At 43.3% G+C, this 21,622-nt stretch overlaps 1 protein-coding gene across 5 annotated transcripts in view; it reads left to right on the forward strand.

Moving 5' to 3' along the window:
* Positions 1 to 21,622, forward strand: part of PHACTR1 (phosphatase and actin regulator 1) — a 287,668-nt gene that overhangs the window by 163,879 nt on the left and 102,167 nt on the right. For all 5 annotated transcript variants that reach the window (XM_079776162.1, XM_079776166.1, XM_079776164.1 and 2 more), the window contains exon 3: positions 17,762 to 17,842. In XM_079776162.1, coding sequence (XP_079632288.1) covers positions 17,762 to 17,842 — 81 coding nt within the window. The remainder of the gene's footprint in view (positions 1 to 17,761; positions 17,843 to 21,622) is intronic.

The following is a 21,622-nucleotide window of genomic DNA, read 5'->3' on the forward strand; positions in this document are numbered from 1 at the left end:
TCATGCTCATTCATCTGGGCACTATCTATAGCTGCTGTGGCAGAATTGAGTAATTTCCATAGAGACTGTGGCTACCTAGCCCTTTACAGGAAAAGTTTGTCAATTCCTGCTCTACATATTTTACAAACTATTTTATTCCATTATAAATATATTTGCTGTCTATTTGAAACATGGGGCTAGAAGGCTCGTAGCATCTATATTGATACTTTTGGATTCAATTGCATCCCCTAAAATTTTTAATTTGAGGAGGTCAACTTTTGTTTTACCTCAGTGATGCTTCAAAGAAAGAGACCAAGTGTACCCTGGCCCTCTCTCTAAAAAGACGAGAGAGAGAGAGAGACCAACCAAGTGCCTACCTGGTAGCCAGGTTTCCTCATAGACCGGAGACTTTGTCTCACATAATTAAAGACCTCCATCACATACAATGAAGGGAGATGAAAATATTTGCAGTGAAGCTACTGTACTTTAATTATGAAGAAATGTACGGATAAATGCCTATTTTGAAAATGAAAATAACTACAATAACACCTTTACTTCTTTCTTTGCAAAATATAACTTTTCCTCTTTTTCATCCCCATTCATAAAATCTATTCTGACTTGTCCTCTATAAAGAAATCAAGTTTTATTATCCCAAGGAGGCCTTTAGTTTGTGATATTATTTCTGTGACCTGAGGTGAAGAAATGACAACTTTTAAAAGCATTAAGCTCACAGCCAAATAGTATATCTAGCTTCTCATAATTTCCCTTTCCCTGAGTTTTGACATCTTAAAATTAAGCTCATCATCTCATACCCATTAGGATGGCTATTATAAAAACAACAAATCAAAAACAAAGCAACCCAGAAAATAACAAATGTTGGCAAGGATGTGGAGAAATCAAAGCCCGTGCACACTCTTGGTAGGAATATAAAATTAGGTAGCCACTATGGAAAACAGTATGACACTTGTTCAAAAAATTAAAAATTACGATATTATCCAGCAATTCCACTTGGTATATATCAAAAAGAATTGAAGTGAGATCTCGAAGAGATATTTGCACACCCGTGTTTGTAGCAACATTATTCACAATAGCCAAGAGGTGGAAGCAACCCAAGTGTTCATCAATAGATAAAGAAAATGTGCTCTATCCATACAATGGAATGTTACTCAGCCTTAAAAAGGAGGGAAATCCTGCCACATGCTACAACATTGATAAACCTTAATGACCTTATGCTAAATGAAATAAGCTAATCACAAAAAAAGATAAATGCTATAAGACCCCACTTATATGAGATACCCAGAGTAGTCACATTGATGGACAGAAAGTATAATGGTGTTTGCCATGGGCTGGGGGAGAGAGGGATGGGGAGTCATTTAATGGGTATAGAGTTTCAGTTTTACAACATGAAAAAGTTCGGATCAGTTGCACGACAATGTGAACATGCTTTACACTACTGAGCTGTACACTTAGAAATGGTTAAGAAGGTAAATTTTATGTTCTGTATATTTCACCACAATTTTTAAAAATACTAAGCTTATGGCATCACCGAGCTGACAGTTTCAACACAACAGGTGACAGAGTCCAGCTGGTTTCTATTTAGGCTCTGTGTTCCTGGTTTCACAGCAATTACTTTATCTAGTAAACTGTCAGGTGACAGGATGTTTGAATAAGAGAAAGAAATTAAATGAAATTGATTCATCTATTTTCATTGCTCATTCCTGTAATATCATGTAGGTATAACCTTGGGCAAGATGTTCTATTAGCCTGCTTATGAGGCCAGCATAGTTCCTTTTATGGGTTTGCCAGGAATAAAGAAAATGGGTTGACGGCTTCATTGCCTTTGAACACTCTTGAGACCCACTGATTCCCATCAGTACCATGGCCATCACACACTTCATCCCCTCACTCACTCAAATCATGATGGCACCGAGAACTAGAATTTGAATTCCAAACTGCTGCGTTGGCCCCATCAACCCATAACTAGGAGCCAACTTCTGAAATTGAGAAACTGCTGGGCACTATCTTGGACTAAACTCCCATTCACAGTGTCATAAGGAATTAGTCAAAAGCAAATGAAAGAAATTGAATTCTGGTTTGATTTGTGAATTAGGGATCGTACGTTTGTCAGCTCCCACTATGCATGCTCCAGTGACTTCAAAAGAAGTGCAAAAATACCCATCAGAAACAAAACGCAGAAGTTGCAATCACAAAGGACGAACGGAACTGCTGAGAATTCACCGAAGGGAGCAGTGTGCTGCTCGTCACGTCTCGCTGCCTTGTCATAACTGGGAGGACTGATGGCATTCTGTGAGAACAAGCAGCGCCTCCAGGGAAGCTTTGAGTAGCACTGTGCTTCTAGACCTTTTTTCTTTATTCAGATGTTATGCGATTCCTTCTTTCTTCTTCACAGTGGTAATGTTTCTCAATTTTTCCAGTTGCTGTTAGGGTAAATGTTTGATTCACAAACCTGCTATTCAGATATTCTGGTTTGTTTTTCAGGGATAGTATTTAGGTACTAAAGCTTGATTTTTCCCCCCAATACAGATTAATAATTCATTTCTCCTTTTTGAGGATAATGGATATTTGACTGTATTATTTTTCATCAATAGCTGGCAAATGCCTGGGTGAAGTACAGGCAAACCCCGTGCATCTATAGGTGAAGCATCTTCTCACACAGGAGATGATTGAAACACAAATGAACAAAAATTTCTTTGATGTGCAGAATAGCAAGGGATATTCCAAAATTACTTGGATTTTTTCTTAGATTTGGAAGACTTTGACATTTAATTACATGCAGTGATTATGGGTTGTTGTTTTTTCTCGTTTTTTTAAATCTTCACCCAAGGATATTTTTTCCATTGCTTTTTTTTTTTTTTTTTTTTTTGTAGAAAGAGTGGAAAGGAGGAAAGAAGGGAGAGGGAGAGAGAGAGATGTGAGAGAGGCACAACAATTAGTTGCCCCCCACATGCTCCCCAATCGGGGCTGGGATGGAACCTGCAACCCAGATACATGTCCTTGACTTGGAATTGAACCTGAGACCCTTCTGTGCATGGGCTGACGCTCTAGCCACTTAGCCACACTGGCTAGAGCTGTGCATTCCTTCTTCATGAGCATCGCTGTTCTGCATTGGTGTAAGTCTTGATGTAGATTTATATTTCAAGGATAGGCATCAAAACACATAGGGAATCTTGCACATTTGTTTCCTGTGTAGTTCTCCCCACCTGAAATGACTGATGAGAAGTAACTGAGCAGTTCTTCACTTTCCTAAACATGATCATTATTACCATAGACAGGCATACCTCAGAGATATTGTGGGTTCAGCCCCAGACCCTCATAATAAAGCGAGTATCGCAATAAAGTGAGTCATAATCTTTTTGCTGATGGAGGGTCTTGCCTTCAATTTGTAAAAAAAAAAAATGCAACATCTGTGAAGTGCAATAAAACGAGGTATGCCTGTTCTGAGATTAAACATTTGTGCATTTTCTATGGCCAGTTTAACTTTTTCCTAAAGTGGAGAATGGTCATAATAACAATTGTGCTTTCTCATTCAAGGAAACTTATATAACTGCTACTCATAATAGAATGATTTAAGAAATCATAGTTTATACGCTATAAAATTATGCACAGGAAATAGCAAAAATTATATCTTTAGTTCTTCTATGTATACACTATAACCTATCTATGTAAGATTATTTATTTATTTATACGGTAGATAGGCTGGACAAATATGAGGCATAATCCTAGCTTCCAAAGGCATAGGTGAGCAGTATAATGTGATATTTAAGCGTTCACAAACTGGAGTCACACAGCTTGAATTCTATTCCAACTGTGCTACTTGACATCCTCTTTATCTGCAAGATGGACAGAATAGTACCGACCTTGTGGAGTTGTTTTGAGACTTACATAAAATACTATATGGAAAGTACATAGAATAGCTCCTAACACATAGTTTGTGTTACCATGGCAACAGAAGGTTGCTATCAAGTCTTCACTAGGAATGTCCCTTTCAGACAACATATTTGTCTTAGTGGACATAATTCCACATAGTTGTGATTTTTTAATACTTTTCTTCAAAATACTGATTTTAGTTCTGATTAATAAAACCCTTGGTCTATGCTGCTTTCTTTCTCTGTCTTATACGGGGTCAGAGAAGTGAGATTTTAAAGCATAAATACCTTAGCACTGCCTTCTAAAGACTTCCTTGCAGTGGGTTGATCTGACCATGAGTAGAAAAACAAGCAGTGAAGCAGCAAGCCATTTCTATTAACTTGGCACCTCAAAAACACTTTGAACAAGGGCCCTATTATCTTTTGGGTAACAGGTGGTAGCTGGGGTATTAAGCTGTTCTGGGCAGGATTTCAGATTCCCATTCTTTGTTGCTTTAGGCAGTACACTTCTATCATAAAGCGATCAATAATAATTAGGTGTCTGGAATGAAATACAGTGCAACATTATGCTTCCCACATCTGGAAGGAGAAACTCACTTAACTAGCCCTAAATCAATGACTTTTCTCTTTATTCCTAGGGGGCGTGTTAGGCAGCCGAGAACAGGATGGAAATGTGAATTGTGGCTCAGTGCACAATCACAAAACAATTAGCTATTAGGACACACTTCTTACAGGTAATAGAAGCAAGCCCCAAAGCATTAAACCTTTCTTTCCCACATAAACACTTAGATCACATTGCACTCTCTGTCACTGTAGGGCCATCTGTTTCACGTTTAACGGAAAAGCCTTTCATAAGAGGTGATATATCGGCGAAAAGACAAAGTGAAGGCTATAATCAGGGCTTCACGTAGACTACTTTTCAGATCTTGGTTTTATTAAATCATGTTACACTATGTTCCCATAGGAGGTGGGTGGCAGTAAAAGAAGGAGTTCTTTCTTTTGTGGCATAGATCTCAGTAGAGAAAAGTAATACCTAAGTGCTGTTAGAATTTGACTTGAAGTGTCCTGTGCAGATTGGGGTGGGAGATAAAGAAAATGGAATTTGCAACTTGTAACTTTCCTTAGGGCACTCCCAAAAGTGAGGAGCCTGATCCTTGCAAAACTACTTCCCATAAGCTGTTTCTTGCTTGTCGCTTCAAGAATGGGCTCCAAGAACAGTCATCCTATTTTCAAAATTCAGAATCATTACTTCTGCACAGTTACTCACCTCTAAAACTTGCTGCCAACATTCACCACCCCCTGACACCTCCCCCCCTCAAAAAAAAAAAATACTCCAGATCTCAGTCTTGCTACCTAGAGACCTACAAGCGTTAGGAGCAGCCCTCTACACTCTGGTCTGACCTATTTGAACAAAAGACCGGGAAAGGACTTGTGGCTTCTACTGCCTTATAATCACCTGTTCTTTCATTAACAGGAGTTAGTCTGCTGGCCAACTGCATAATTTCATTATATGGTGGCTGAGGTTTTTATTCCCCTTTGGAGACTATTGCAACAGTACAAAGAGAAGCAGGGTTAGTAAGAATGTCTTCTTAATGTTTTTATTTTGGAAAATAGGACGCATTGAGAAAATGCATCTAGCATCAACATACAGTTTAACAAATGGTTATGTAGTAACACTAGGTAACCACTGCCCAAATCAGAAAAGAAAATATGGACAGCTCCCGGAAGCCGCTTAATGTGCCTTTCTAATTGCAGTTCCTCTCCTACCAAAGGTAGCGCTAACCTGATTTTTAGTGTGACCATATCCTTTCTTTTCTTTGCAGTTTTAAAGTTTAGAGATATGTATCTCTAAACCACATATTTAGTTTTGCCAGTTCTTAAACTTTACATAGGTAGAGTTAGTATATGCGTTCTTTGGTGTTGCTCTGTTCACTCAACATTACTTGTAAGATTCATTCATTTACTTTTTATTTTGAAAATTTTCAAACATAAGTGAAGTTGAAAGAACTGTATAATGATCATATTATATAATTGTATAGTTATATGACCATCACCTAACAGTTACTTGATTTGACCATATTTGTTTTTTCTTCTGAAATGTTTTAATAAATTACTGAATTCTCTAATTATGCATCTCTTTAAAAAAAATAAGAAAAATGTCCTCGATAACTACAAGACCATTACAATATGTAGCAAAACTGATAATAATTTCCTAGTATTTTCTTATACCCAGTCCATATTCATATTTTTTCCAGCTGACCCCAAAACGCTTTTACAGTTTTAACCAAGATCCATTTTCAAATCCATAGAGAATGTACTTTTAACAGCACAACTTACAGCTTAAAATGAATCTGTGATCCTCCCTTCTTCCCATCACTTTGTCAGTGGCCAGAGCTCCTGTGGGACCTGGCTGTGGGCACGTCTCCCACAGTATTGAGAACAAATCGCCCCCTCCTGGCTAATGATCCAGTCCCACTCCCATGCTCCGTGACTCCAGAGGAATTACACTGTCTGAATTACTGTCAGAAGGAAATGCCTAGTATCCATTATGTCCAACCCAGAATTGGTATTTGGGGCAGACAGTATGTGGTCCTGAGCTGCTCAAGGTTAAACAAGTCTAGTCTTCATTTGTCTGGAGAATGCGTGGGGGCGGCCCATCAGGAGGCCCATCGGAAGGCAGATCTCCTACCAGCTGAAGTTCCCATCAGGAGGACAGGAGTAGAGGGCTGGTCACTTCGCTCCATTAGCATCTTCAGGTCAGTCATGCCTTGCTCAGTGATATTGCAGGTCTTTGGGTTTTCTGTTGTGTTTGATACAGACCTTTACTGGAAAAACTCTTGCCAGAAGAGCTTGGCCCCTCCATGCCCCGGCTGAGTTAGACAGATGGACCTCCCTGGTCCCCTTGCTTCCTACAACCTGGTATTTAGATCAGCATTTCCCGGACATTCTCCTCAGAGGGAAAGTTCATGGTATTCCATGGAAGAGTCACATTGTCAAATGAATTTGGGAGAAACACCGGGTTAAACTGAGTCAAGCAGGTTTCTTAACTGTAGGTGTTTTTGTGCTAATGACCACTGTGATCCTCCATGGTCCATTGCGTTTCCCCAAATTATTGTCCTCAGAACCCTTTCTCGGAACAATCTCTGGGGGTTACTATTCTGCACAACAGACTTTAGAAAGTGCTGCTCTAGATGACTTAGATGTAATCACAAACAACAGGAAATAAACAATCTCATCTCCTACCTCATGGGCCATGAAGAGTTTATTCACCCTAGCGAGGCGTCATCACACAGAACAATGCTGGTGCAATATCAGAGACAAGGAGCTTGGTCCATGTCTCCTTCCACTTACATATTCACTGACGTTCATGCTGTAACAATGGGGCATCAGGATCTGATCTGTGATTATTATCATTTGATGAGGACATGTAAGCTTTAGATTCTTTTAGATGGAATTTCCACATAATTTGGCATTTTAAAGGGGAAAAATTCTAAACTGGTCAGTATCTCTGATTTTGAGCATCACTTGGCCTTAATGGACAAAAAATTTTTAGTTCATTTTGAATTAATCCTATATAATAAAGAGGTAATATGCAAACCTTCATGCCCTCACAAGATGGCTGCCTACGACCAGGCCGGCAGGGGGGTTAGTGAGGGACGACCAAATGACTGAACACAGGCTGCATGGGGTGACCAGGCCGGCAGAGGGTTTAGTGAGGGATGACCAAACGACTGAACAGCAGGCTGCATGGGGCCACCAGGCCGGCGGGGGGGGGGGGGGGGGGGGCGGGGGGGGGAGTTGGGGGCAACCAGGCCAGCAGGGAGGGGGCAATTGGGGGTGACCTGGCCAGCAGCGGGGGGCAGTTAGGGGCAATCAGGCCAGCACGAAGAGGCAGTGAGGGGCGATCAGGCCAGCAGGAGGGGGCAGTTAGGGGCAACCAGGCAAGCAGGCAGGTGAGCGATTAGGAGCCAGCAGTCCAGGATTGTGAGAGGAATGTCCAACTGACCACCCCCAAGGGGTCCCAGATTGGAAAAGGTGCAGGCTGGGCTGAGGGGACTCCTTCCTGCATGAATTTTGTGCACTGGGCTTCTAATAATTCAATAAGCTTTTCTTAGGTACTCAAGTTCTTGAAAACCCTCTTGCCTAGTTATCCCATATTTGGCAAGTGTTTAGATATTCATAGGACTCTTGAGCATCTTCTGAGTTAGTAAAAAGCACAATATTGGTGCTTATACAAATTGCTTCTGGATTAATATGAGTTCTTGAACATGTTTACCCATTCTTCCTGAAACTAGACATGTAGAGTTGCCTTCCTTTTTACTTTATCTTCTTTTTCAACATAGCATTTAGATTGACAACTGTGTTGCTCTTCTCATTAATTTCCTTATGAAATGAGAGATCAACTGGCATTTGCCATTTTATCTTTCATAATGGAAGACCTCCAGGTTTACACACTTTTCCAAATCCTTGCTTTCTTGTATAAATCTAATTTGAAACAGATCCTCTTCACCTTAAAAAAAATGAAAGCATTTTCTCTGGAGATGGGGTAAATGTGGGCCGAGGTATCATATCCTCATTACTCATGAAGTCAGATGGGAGTGGAGCTGCGGCCTGGGCTCTCAAGGCTCACTCCGTTTGTCACTTGTAGATTTCTAGCCTAAATACATTTTCACTGGAGTTGTAAGATTTTAAAAGGATAAAAGCTACAGGTTTTACTTACGGGTTGACTATTTTAAACGACTGAAGGTATAAGACTCTACAGTAAGCTACTGAAAATTTCATCATTTCTCAGTTTTTTCCCCCCTTCAACCTTCTCTTCCCTACAGAATATAATGTAAAGACAGTTGAACATAGAAATCAACAGAGGTCGTTTATCCTAGAGAAAAGTAGAAGTAGGTCCCTGCTATGTTACTCTGAGTAGAACCAAATGACTTGTTGCAGCATCAATATTGCTTTTTTCCATTTCCTCGGTTTTAAAATAAAAAAGCAATACTTAAATGTTAGAAAATATGAGTTCTTTCCTTCTATCAGTACTACCCTTCCCAGAAATTGTATGTCTAGTGATATGTTTTAAAAAACTCTTACTCCTGTTCACATACATGCCTGAACAATTATATTTACAGTAGCAATGTTTGTATACCCCAAATTTGAATCAACTTGCATTTACTTCAATTGCAGATGGTTAAATAAAGCATGGTGCTCATAGCCCATGTAACAGTGTGTGGTGCTCAGAAAGAATGAGGTGCTTCTGCATGTGCTGATGGGAGGAGCTCTAAAACATGCTGATAAATGAGAGGGGAAAGGCTGTAGAAAATATGAGCGTAAGGATTCTATTTATTTTTTAAAACTATATATACTACAGTTTTAAGTATATGTGGGGGGTGAGTATATGGGAAAGAGGGAGTGAAGTAGGGTAAAAAGGAAAGAGAGAGCCAGTATCAAAGGAGGCCAATAGGGCGATTTGGTGAGCTGGGTCTATGGAAGGAGGCAGGTGTAAAAGGACTTTGTTTCCTCTATTTTATTTTAATTATTTAAAGTGAAAATAATTTCATAAATAAAAAATAAAAGCATATTGTGTATGCAGAAAGTAAGGAGAGAATGCCTAATTATTTTTAACAAATTCATCCAATCCAGGCATTGACTAAGGAGAATGAGCCCATTCAAGATCCTTATTTTAAATTCATCGACATCAAAGAAGCTTGGATTCCTTGGCTTAGCACAAACCCATGTGGATGAGGAGACTGGGAAAGTAATTAAGGCGAGATGATGGGGAACGGGCTTTTAGTGGCATGGACTGCAGTGGTGGCTCAGAAGAAGAACTTACAAAAGTGATTAGACTGGAACTACTGTCACTCCATTATCCGTTCGTCTGCGGGGTCTGGGGGAATTTGCTGCCTAGGATCAGTTCTTCAGCAGCCTTTCCATTTCTAAAGCACTTGCTCAAATATAAACACATTTTTAAAAAATAGATTGGAACATAAAGCTGTGGGAAACCCCCCTAGTTATTTTTCTTTGTTTACAAACCAGTGCAAGGATGGGTGCTTTTAAAACGTAGCTCTTATGATTATTCAGGTGTGGGCCAGCAGATCAGGAGACACCTGCCATTGACAAGAGAGTTTGCTGTACTCACAGATCCCAAGAGGAAGGGTTACGCCATGCCACGGGGGGCCATACGGGGAAGCAGCGCTAGCCTAGAAAGGGTCTGTCAGGAGACAGAGAGAGTGGTAGGAAAACATGGGCAAGAGCCTTTTGTTGTGGTTTCTATGGGAAGGAATGGGCAGGGCAGGGTAAGCAGGCTCACTTAGCTAGTTTGAATCATTTTAGCGACCTCTGGGGCATAGGGACAGTCCGTAGTGATCTGTTACTTGCCCCAGTGGTTCTTAGGGCAAGAGGGAACCGTGGCCTATAGAACTGATAAAGGAGGCGGTTGAGGGCGTGGCTCTGGGTTGGGTGATTTGCATATGAAAGGATGAAAGGCGCACTCCTAGGCCGGTCCTTCACTCTCCCTAGGAATTGGCTAGCCCTAGGAGGGACAGTCTCTTCAAGATCAGCAAGGCCCCAAGACATCAAGACTTCAAACATCCAGAAAACCAAAAGGCATGATTAATAGATGGTGATAAAGATCAGGAATGTCAAGGTTTTCTGCATGCTTTTCATAGTAAGGTAGAGTTTGATGGCACGCTTAGAAAGTCTTCCTTGGACTTGCGAAGCTTTTATATGTTTTTTTGGGATGCCATTGTGGGCCATTTTTGGTACAGTGACTGAGAAATCCCTCTCCCACTCATTTCAGGCAGGAGATGTGTGTGAAGCTTCCTTAGATGTGTTTGGGTCTACTCAGCTAATTTTTTTGTCAGTCTGTAAAAGCAAATCAGTCATTTTTTCCCTTTTCCTAACCTTTAGGCTGTCTCACGGTTGGCATAGAAACTTAGACTGGATGTCCCTAAATTAGTCTTTGCACATATGCGATTTTGTTTTAGTGTTTCAGTTCCCATAGGACCATCTCGAAAGCCTTTGACAGGGTCCCGTATTTACTGCAGCCTGGAATCGTAGTTCTGCTCTAAAGGCCAACGAGCTGCGTTGGCACTGTCTGAGCTGTGTCTTCATTGTGAGGGGTAATCAGAGTCCTGCTTTTTATATGGTATTTTGGTACCACCATGTAAGACGTTAAAAATTGTTTATAGAATTTTGCCATTATGTGCTATATTTCCAATCCTTTTATTTTAATGTTGGCCTCTTGCTTACTGTGGCCAAAAGTTTATTAATATAATTGTCTGCTTAGATTTACTAATTCAAACTGATGTTTTTGCCATTATGGGAATTTTTCCTTGTGGTCACTATTTTTTTCCCCATTTCTTAACAGCTTTATTGAGGTAAAATTTACATACCATAAAATGAAGTCATTGTAAGTGTACAATTCAAGGATTTTAGTAAACGTTAAGAGTTGTGCGACCATCACCACAATCCAGTTTTTTAACCAAAAACGTTTACACCAGAATGTTTCCACATATGGTCACTCAGTTTATACTGCCTTGTGCTTTAATAATGGAATAACATTAGAGGGAGGGATCCTTATACTTTATAGTAGATTTTCTTATTTTAAAATAAGTCCTTATTGACTTTATTTTTCATTTATATGAAAATATTACTCACTCTTATGCTTTTTTGCCAACAAGACAGTTTCTCAGTTTTGTTTTTTTAAAAGAGATGGGTGGGTTTATTCTTTTAACTTCCCTTGTCCACCTCTCAAAGACCAAGCACCCCCAGTGGATTGACTCACCATCATGCTCGAGTCCCATTTATCTGATGTGTTCCTGCTGTCCTTCAAGCAGGAATAGTACACATTACCCCTTCCGTCTTCCCCAATGCATTGCTCCTCTTCTCTTTTTTGTTTTATTACCCTTTTTTTGTTTTTCAATTGCAGTCAACATATTAGTTTCAGGTGTACAGCATAGAGATTAGACATTTATATAACTTACAAGGTGATCACCATGGTAAGTCTAGTACCCACCTGACGGCACCCATAGTTATTACAATATTATTGACTATAGTCTCTAGGCTGTACTTCACATCAGTAAGCGGTGGCTGTTTTTATAACTGGCAGTTTGCACATATTAGTCCCTCCCCACTTTTCACCCCGCCTCCCAATCCCTCCCATCTGGAAACCATCAATATGTTCTCTGTATCTATGAGTTTATTTCTGTTTTGTTTAATTTGCCTTCTTAGATTCCACATATAAGTGAAATCATGTGGTATTTGTCTTTCTCTTTCTGACTTATTTCACATAGCATATTACTCTCTAGGTCAGTGGTCGGCAAACTCATTAGTCAACAGAGCCAAATATCAACAGTACAACGATTGAAATTTCTTTTGAGAGCCAAATTTTTTAAACTTAAACTTCTTCTAACGCCACTTCTTCAAAATAGACTTACCCAGGCCGTAGTATTTTGTGGAAGAGCCACACTCAAGGGGCCAAAGAGCCACATGTGGCTCGCGAGCCGCCGTTTGCCAACCACTGCTCTAAGTCTATCCATGTTGTCTCAAATGACAAGATTTCATGGTTTTATGGCTGAGTGATATTCCAGTGTATGTATGTGCCATATCTTTTTTATCCATTTGTCTATCAATGGCCACTCAGGTTGCTTCCGTATCTTGGCTTTATTTTTTCTTTTTGTCTTTATTCTATCCCAAACCAAAATTATTGGTGAGGGAGGATTGGATCTAGCCTTGGTGAGTGAAAAGGTGGTCATTATATTTCCCCCACATTAAATCCTCTTTTCCCTGTGTTTTATGGCTCCGTAGTAGGCCAGCTCAAATGATCTGAATTGACCTTCTGCACCAAACAACCCACTTTATTTCATTCCCTGAAGTGGTAGTGAGTTTGTCTTTGGTCCCATTTAAACTTTGCTCTAACTTTGGGAGGGCTGCTAGAAATAAGATTGAAAAAGAGGCATCACGCATACCTTGTTAAAGAGATAGTGAGTAAAGAGTGCCTTAGAAGGGAGAAGCTCCTAAAAATAAAGTGTAATTATGTCATTTTACCATGATGTTGAGCCCCAAACAAACTAATAACAAAATTGTCTTCCAGTTTTAGAGCCTTATACATTAGGTAATATTTAGAGCCTTATCTATATACTAAAGGCCAGGTGCACGAAATTTGTTCACCAGGGGAGGAGGGGTATGTGTCCCTCAGCCCAGCCTGCACCCTCTCCAATCTGGGACCCCTCGAGGGATGTCTGACTGCCTGTTTAGGCCTGATCCCAGTGAGATTGAGCCTAAACGGGCAGTCAGATATCCCTCTCACAATCCAGGACTGTTGGCTCCCAACTGCTCGCCTGCCTACCTGCCTGCCTGCCTGATTGCCCCTAACTGCTTCTGCCTGCCAGCCTGATCACCCCCTAACCACTCCCCTACCAGCCTGACTAACACCTAACTGCTCCCCTGCCAGCTCGATTTCCCCTAACTGCCCTCCCCTGCTGGCCTGGTCACTCCCAACTGCCCTCCCCTGCAGGCCTGGTCCCCCCCAACTGCCCTCCCCTGCCGACCTGGTCGCCCCCAACTCCCCTCCCCTGCAGGCCTGGTTGCCCACAACTGCCCTCCTCTGCAGGCCTGATCGCCCCCAACTGCCCTCTCTTGCAGGCCTGGTCCCTCCCAACTTTCCTGCCCTGCTGGCCTGATCACCCACAACTGCCCTCCCTTGCCAGCCATCTTGTGGTGGCCATCTTGTGTCCACATGGGGGCGGCCATCTTTGACCACATGAGGGCGGCCAGCTTGTGTGTTGGAGTGATGGTCAATTTGCATATTGCCCTTTTATTAGATAGGATATAAAAGCCTAAGCAACCATTATGACCGAATGACCAGAATGACGGGTTGACCAGTTGCTATGATGCACATTGACCACCAGGGGGCAGACGCTCAATGCAGGAGCTGCCCCCTAGTGGTCAGTGGGCTACCACAGCCAACCTCCCGCAGCCCCTCCCCTGAGGCCCTGATCAGGGGGGCCAGCAGGCCAACCTCCCACGATCCCTCCCCCCTGCCAGCTGGCCCCCTACCCATAGCCCCTAATTGGGTGCACCAGGCCTCTAGTATACATTATAGCCATCTTCATAACAATGTGGTATTGTGGGGGGCTGGAGGGAATAGGCATTAACTTGCTTAGAGCCACACACTTACTGCTGTGTGGCTCTGAGAAAGTTCATTTTTCTGGGCCTCAGGTACTTCATCTGTAAAATGGGGATGATAATACTTCATAGGATTGTGGTAAGTATTGTGGAATGTGTTAAATTACGTGACATTCCACCCTACTCAAAATGATCTGGGCAAAGGGTTCTGAACTAGGAAATGCACAAAGCCAAAGAATAAATAAGCCATCTCTTCCAAGAATGTCAATCAAACTTAGAAATTTGTGGTAGTGGGTAGGGAATATTTTTTTATTTACATAAGAGCAGATACATTATGTGAGGTCTACCTTAGTTCTTAAGGGAAAACTCAATGTGTTAAAGAAATGGCATGCTTGGGACAGGCAGCTTCAGTCATATCCCTGGTGCCCCTGGCATCACTCCTTTGCCATCAGGAGTCTTTCCATGGAAAAGGTGAGAAGCACTGATACATGAGAGAGTCTAGCAAAGTCAGTACCACACGGCACAGTCTCATTTAACTCCCATCCTTATCTTATGAAGGATCCAACTACATTTCCCTAGCACATGCTTGATGTCTCCTCTGAGGCATGGCTAACACTGAGCTCTCCATCATCCCTCCAAACCTGATTCTCATCCTGGGTCCCCTACCTTAGTAATGGACACCACCATCCATTCAGCTATGCAAGTCAGGAACCAAAGGAGTTGTCCTTGACCCCTCTCTCTTTCCTTCACATCCCACGTCTAATCCTTCACTTTAAGTCATGACAACAATGCCACCTTCAGATGTCCTGAATGCGTCCTTGGCTCCATCTCTGTCACCAGCATCTTAGTCTAAGCTGCCATCATCTCCTGCCTAGCGGACCTAATCACCTACCACCTGGCCTACTTCCGACCCATTTTCCTCACTAAAGTGGATATGATCTTTCAGATACTCAGCTATTATCACGTATTCCCACTGTCCTTAGAATAACATGGTCCATGAGGCCCTGCATGCCCCAGCCCCTCTGCCCCTCTTGAACCATCTCCACCTGGAGCTGGTGGCTGCAGTTACATCAACTTGCTCTCCTTTTGTCCTTGGCACCATGATTTCTCCATCAAGAACCATTGCCCAGCCTGCTAGGTCTGGAGTGTTTCCCCGAAGCCCATGCCTGATGGTCATTTGCTGAGACAGTGTATCTTCCTCTTCCAAACTCAACTCAGAGGTCTCTTCCTCAGAAAAGCAGTTTCTAATGCTCCAGCTTATTTATCATACGTTCTGGTAGAACCATGTCCCTTTCTTTTAAGGGGCCTTATCTCAGCTTGTAATTGCATATTAAGTAACGTCATTTGGTGACTGTAAATTCTATGAGGGTAGGGACTGTTCCTTTGGTCACCATCACCTCCGGACCTAGCAGAGTGGCTTTCCCCACCGGCAGCAGGTCCCTGTTGCTGAGTGAGTGCGGTGAGACAGCTGAGGTCCTGACAGCCCAGTGTGTGGCCCGAGGCCATCTGTGTTCTACGGATACTTGCAGCCTCAGAACTCCATGCCCAGGGCCTGCCCCTCTTGCTGCAGGTACTCTGTTTAGCACTGTGGATCCAGTCCATCCGCTTTATTCTGTGGTTTTGAAAAGCCCCCGGGAAACCTCATTCTGTTTAAGAGAAATCTGTTCAATATATGTGGTTCAGTACAGGGTGGCAAAGTGCGTCTTTGTGTCACCCGCAAGACCTGGTAACAAACTTCTTGCTTAACATCCGCCCCCCGCCCCCCGCCTTCCCCCCCACCCACCCCGTCTCCCCTTGCTCTTTTCCCACTGTGCCGCAGCATGTCTTTTTAAAGCAAGCAGGACTTTCTAACCTAACTGGAGGCAGTTCTCTTTCCCTTCTCTGGTTTTGTCTTCTGCAAAAAGAGCATCTTTCTGCTCTCCTGCCACCGTGTAGCATGCCATTGGGTATGGGTTGTAAAACTCCTCCATCACCCCCAAATCAACACTGCTCCAGGGTCCCTACACCCCACCGCTGATGCTTGTCCTCCTGTACAACCCTCCTGCCCTCACCTCTGTGGGTATATATCTATATGTATTTGTTTTATTATTATGTTCTCAGTAAGTTATATAGGAGTGTAGCCTAACCTGACATTTCTGTTTTTGTCTTGTACCCCTTAATTCATTGTAAGTTAACAGAAAGAGTTAGAACATAGCCTTTTAAAAATAGTATGTCCCAAAATATATCATCAGTGATTTTCAGTTTTGATATGGCTGAGAATAGCCCAGAGAGTTTTCTGTTACAATACGGATGTCCAGGTCCCACCTGAGCCTTTTACATCAGAGTAGCTGGGGCTGAGTGCATCCCAGACCCACAGAGTGGCCTAAGGTCACAGCCAGTGTGTACCTGAGACAGAATCGCAGTCCCTGTTCCCTTGCTGGCTTCCTAGTTTTTATTGGTGTTATTTGCACTAAATTATACTGTGTGTGTGTGTAAGAGGGAAGGGGAGAGAGAGAGACTAGTCTATATCTGAATTTGTCTACATAAAATAGTTTTCTTGTTTTATAACTGGCTTTTTCCCCCTGAATAACTGTGTATTGAAATGATGTGGATATTCTCAAACTGACAAAAGCAACCCAAATCACCTGTCTTCCCTGCACTGGGTGTTCACCCAGAAACCCCAGCGTCAGCTGCTGGAATAGCTTTCTTATGGGCTGCTCACTGCCCCGCCCACCTTGGGCCCCAGGCCTGCCTTTAGTGCTGCCCCTCACGGCTCTACTTCTGTGCTCTTTCCACTTCAATTGCCCTCCATCATCCCCACTGATTCAAGGGGAAACCTCCCTTTCCTCCCCTTCAGCTCCCACCTGCTGGAGCTTTTGGCTCAGGTGAGTGGTGGGTCCCCAGTGAGGGGGCAGGGGTGCATGTGGTGATTGAACAGTTCATTCCTCACTCAGGGGCTCCAACGTGGAGGGTAGAGAGGACAGCAATGGTGGGCTGTTCCCTGGAGGTGCCCCGCCGCCCCTGTCTCTCCATCCAAAGAGCACACTAGGACAGTGGTTGGCAAACCGTGGCTCGCGAGCCACATGCGGCTCTTTGGCCCCTTGAGTGTGGCTCTTCCACAAAATACCACGGCCTGGGCGAGTCTATTTTGAAGACGTGGCGTTAGAAGAAGTTTAAGTTTAAAAAATTGGGCTCACAAAAGAAATTTCAATCGTTGTACTGTTGATATTTGGCTCTGTTGACTAATGAGTTTGCAGACCACTGCACTAGGAGATAATTTCATACCATTTTTGTAATAGCTAGGGAGCAAAAAAATCCTCATTGAGGCCTGGTCTTCATGAACTAGATCTTTAAGAAAGAAATCCCAGCTATGAAAAAATACCACACTCAGGAAACGCGCTGCGAGGCAGAGGTTAAACTGAGATCGGAGGTAGTGCTTCTGATTTGAATCCTGGTTCCTCTTCTCAGTGACCTTGTGACTGACGGGTTATTGAGCTTCTCTCTGCTACAGTTTCCTCAACCACACATCAGGATTCAATAAAATGAAATAGACATGCCTACCTCATAGGTAATTTGAAGATTGTTTTAAAAATTAAATGAAATGTCTGATTAAAATACTGATCATAGTATCATTGAAATGTTAGCTGATATCATTACCTTTTTATTGGTAAAGAAGAATTTACAGAAGCTTTCCCATACATTACATTTCAATATGTTGAAATATGATTTCTCTGAAAACCATTTTTTTTTTTTTTTTGCCTATTCACAACCGCTTCTCTGTTTGTGTTTTGTTGCAGCCCTGGAAAGGAAAATATCAATGAGGCAAAGCAGAGAGGAGCTGATAAAACGAGGAGTCTTGAAGGAAATTTATGACAAAGGTAAGGGGACCGGTCCACCCTCCACGGGCTGGAAAGGCGTGCATGGAATCTGGGTGCATGTTTCACAGAGTTGGATACAGTTTTCTGCATCACTTTATCAGGGTTTGAACCTGTAGAACTCCAGACAGTTTTGGAGAGAAAAGAGAATGTAGCAGACGGTGATAAAGCTGTCAGCATTATATGAGGGGAGACACAAGCTCCCTTGTTCTCAGCATTGGAATCAAACCACAGGATGCTAAGAAAAACGACATGGCTCCAGGAATGATGCGGGTACTGCTTGTGAGCCTGCTGGTGTTCCAATACACACAGCTGGCGTGAATTTAATTGCTTAGGCTCTTTCAGACCCTGGGGTTCCCAAGACGAGTGTCAGAAATCCACAGCATCTAGGATTTCCCTAACAGATTTTTTTGGACAGTCCACTTTCCCACAATAGGGGAAATCAAAGTGAGTAAAATTATAAAGTGTAGTTGTACATATGTGATATTTCAAAAGCCAATAGTTATAGCGATTCCGATGTTCTGTGAATGTGTCCACACGTGTTTGCCAATGAAGACTGCATGTCTTTGGCTTATTGGATTACTGCCTTTGAATCAAATGCGTGGAGTGGTTCACACAGTATAGTAAGTATTCTTCACTTCTTTTTTTCTAAGAGTTTTGCTATTTTGAGTTGCACTCTCTCTTCTCTCCCAGGGCCACACATCACTTAAAGCTTTAAGTGAAATGACAGGCTGCTGATTCCAATCTTGTAATTGTCTGTTTCACATCTTCTTGTTCGGGGCTGGTGTTACTTGCTGGGCCGGATTATTAGAGCACAGTGATAGTCTGCTCTAAGGATCCATCCTGATAACAAGGGTGATCCTGTAGTTCTGACAGCGCAGTCCGTCTGCCCTGCCGTTGTAGGTCTTCTGTGGGCCTCGCTTGGGTTCCAGCTCAAAGAGGCAGGTGTGTTCCTACCTGCGGTGCCTCTCTCTGGCTCAATCTCTTTTCAGTGAGTCAGTCCCTATTCCCCTGGTGCATTTCACTCACCCGTTCCTGCTATGGGGCTTCCCAGTGGCGCTGCTCGAGTATTTTCTCTTGGCACAACGTGCTGCCAAGAAACGGGACAAGCAGGAAGAGGCACCGCTCTTGCCCTGCTTAGTGGCAGGGGTCTGGAGGCAGGATGTGAATCGCACTGTTTCCAACGACCTTCTATGATCCTCAGAGCCTCCTGGGGCCAGGAACCCCTATGGTGAGCCAGTTTACCCTGCTTCTGAGGAAGGCCCCACCCAAGCACAGCTTCTCTGGTTGAGTAAGCTTTCCAGGGAAAGAGAATCCATAGTTTTGTCACTTTTCTCTGATGTCCTGCTTTCTGTACAAAACCCCAAAGCCTTTCTCATACCGACCTTAAGTCTTCATGCTTCATTCCAAACTCCTTTCTTCATATTCACTCCCTAGGAGAGATGGGAGGTGCCTAACTACTGGTATGATCCTATATAATAAAACCCTAATATGCAAATTGACCAAACGGCCAAATGACCGGCAGAATGGCTGGTTGCTATGATGTGCACTGACCACCAGGGGGCAGACACTCAATGCAGGAGCTGCGCCCTGGTGGTCAGTGCGCTCCCACACAGGGAGCGCCGCTCAGCCAGAAGCTGGGCTCACGGCTGGAGAGCACAGCGGCAGTGGCAGGAGCCTCTCCCACCTCCACTGCAGGTGGGTGGTAAGGAGCGAGGGGTCCCGGACTGCAAGAGCCCCAGACTGCGAGAGCCCTGGACTGCAAGAGGGATGTCCGCCTGCCAGCTTAGACCCGATTCCCCTGGGGATCGGGCCTAAGCTGGCAGGCGGACATCCCCCAAGCGGTCCCGGACTGTGAGAGGGTGCAGGCTGGGCTGAGGGACACCCCCTCCCCCCGCAGTGTATGAATTTCGTGCACTGGGCCTCTAGTCTATACATATAAAAGCCTAAGCGACCGTCCGACCGTTCAACCGTTCACCCAGTAGCTATGATATGCAATGACCACCAGGGGGCAGACGCTCCAACCAGTAGAGGAGGGAGCCCAATTCCTCACGGAATCAGCTGTGGGTTAGGTTGCTGCTAGGGCACTGTTGGCCCCGAATCTGGTTCACCTGCACTCCAGACCCAGAGAGGAGGGAGGAGGGAGCTGGTGGGTGTCCAGGTCCTGGGGGCTGGGCCTGCAGGAGGGGTCTTGTAACCCGAGACCCCCTCAGGGGATGTCGAGGAGCCAGTTTCAGCCTGATTCCCACAGGCCAGGCTGAGGGACCCCACCAGCGCACAAATCCATGCACTGGGCCTCTAGTATTACATAATAAGCATCCATGTGTGCAAATAAGTTATTGGCACAACTAAAGCCCATTCAGATTCAGTTAAATGATCCCTTCCCCTTCCTTTGTTCTTCCTGCTACCCTTGTATTTCTTACTGTAAAACGTCGGGAATATTCTAAAGTAGAGAATACATTTTACTCTAGCATTTATTGTTTTCATCATGAGTAACATCTGGGCCAAGGTAAGCATTGCCTAAGTAACATCCTGACTTAATAATCAAAGAGGTCAGACTGTTGGAACAAAAGCCTCACTTTATGGACATTTTTTAAAACCCTTTACATGCCTTACCCTAGGTCAGTAGGCCCAGGAGTTAGGAGGGAACATCATTGTGCCCTTTTATCTGAGGTGCAAAGATCTCTCAAATGGTCTTACCGATTAGTGTTTCAGGTTTCTTAGGATATATTCCTAGGAGTGGGATGACTGGGTCAAATGGGAGTTCCATTTTTAATTTCTTGAGGAAACTCCACAGCGGCTGCACCAGTGTGCATTCCCGCCAGCATTGTATTAGGGTTTCCTTTTCTCCACACCTCACCGACACTTGCTGATTTGTTGATGATAGCCATTCTGACAGGTGTAAGGTGATATCGCACCCCTATGTTCGTAGCAGTGCAATTTACAATTGCTAACACTTGGAAACAGCCTAAGTGCCTGTAGCATATGAGTAGATAAAAAAAACTATGGTACATTTACACAATGGAATACTACACAGCAATAAAAAAGAAAGAACTCTTACCATTTGCAACAGCATGGATGGACCCAGAGAGTATTATGCTGAACAAAATAAGCCAGTCAGAGAGAGATAAGTATCACATGATCTCACTCATATGTGGAATCTAATGAACCAAATAAAGTTATGATCAAAAATAGACCCAGAGCCACAGAAGCATGAACAGACTGTTGAACCTCAGAGGGGAGGCAGAGGAGGGTGGGTGGGAAGATATCAACCAAAGAACTTACATGCATATATGCATAACCCGTGGACATGGACAAAGGGGTGGTGAGGCCCTGGGAGGGGGGAGATAGGAGTGGGCTGGAAGAGGTTAATGGGGGGAAAAGGAGGACCTATGTAATACTTTATACAATAAAGATTAAAAGAAAGAAAAAAAAATGGTCTTACCAATGTCAGTGGCCAAGGAGAACCCATCCCCCTGAGGCCTGGTTTAATGTCTTTCTCATGCCTCCAACCTGCCTCCCCTCAGTCTCCAAATGGGTTGTTTTCCTGTCATTCATTCTTTTCTTTCTACATCATTCACCTCACTGTATCTGGGATTCTTATGGGTAAAACAAATTGAATTATTGCACACCCTGAGTGAACAGCAAGTGGCAAAGAGACCTTAGTCGTTTTTCAAATTGTTCATTCAAAGATAAATTTCCTAGATTTGGAGAAGCCATTCCATATGCCTGGCTGGCAATTCCTCATTTCGCACCGCCTCTTGTGTTAGCAAACGTGACTCT

The sequence above is a fragment of the Cnephaeus nilssonii genome (assembly GCF_951640355.1).
Source record: "Cnephaeus nilssonii genome assembly, chromosome: 7".
In the NCBI taxonomy this organism is placed as follows: domain Eukaryota; kingdom Metazoa; phylum Chordata; class Mammalia; order Chiroptera; family Vespertilionidae; genus Cnephaeus; species Cnephaeus nilssonii.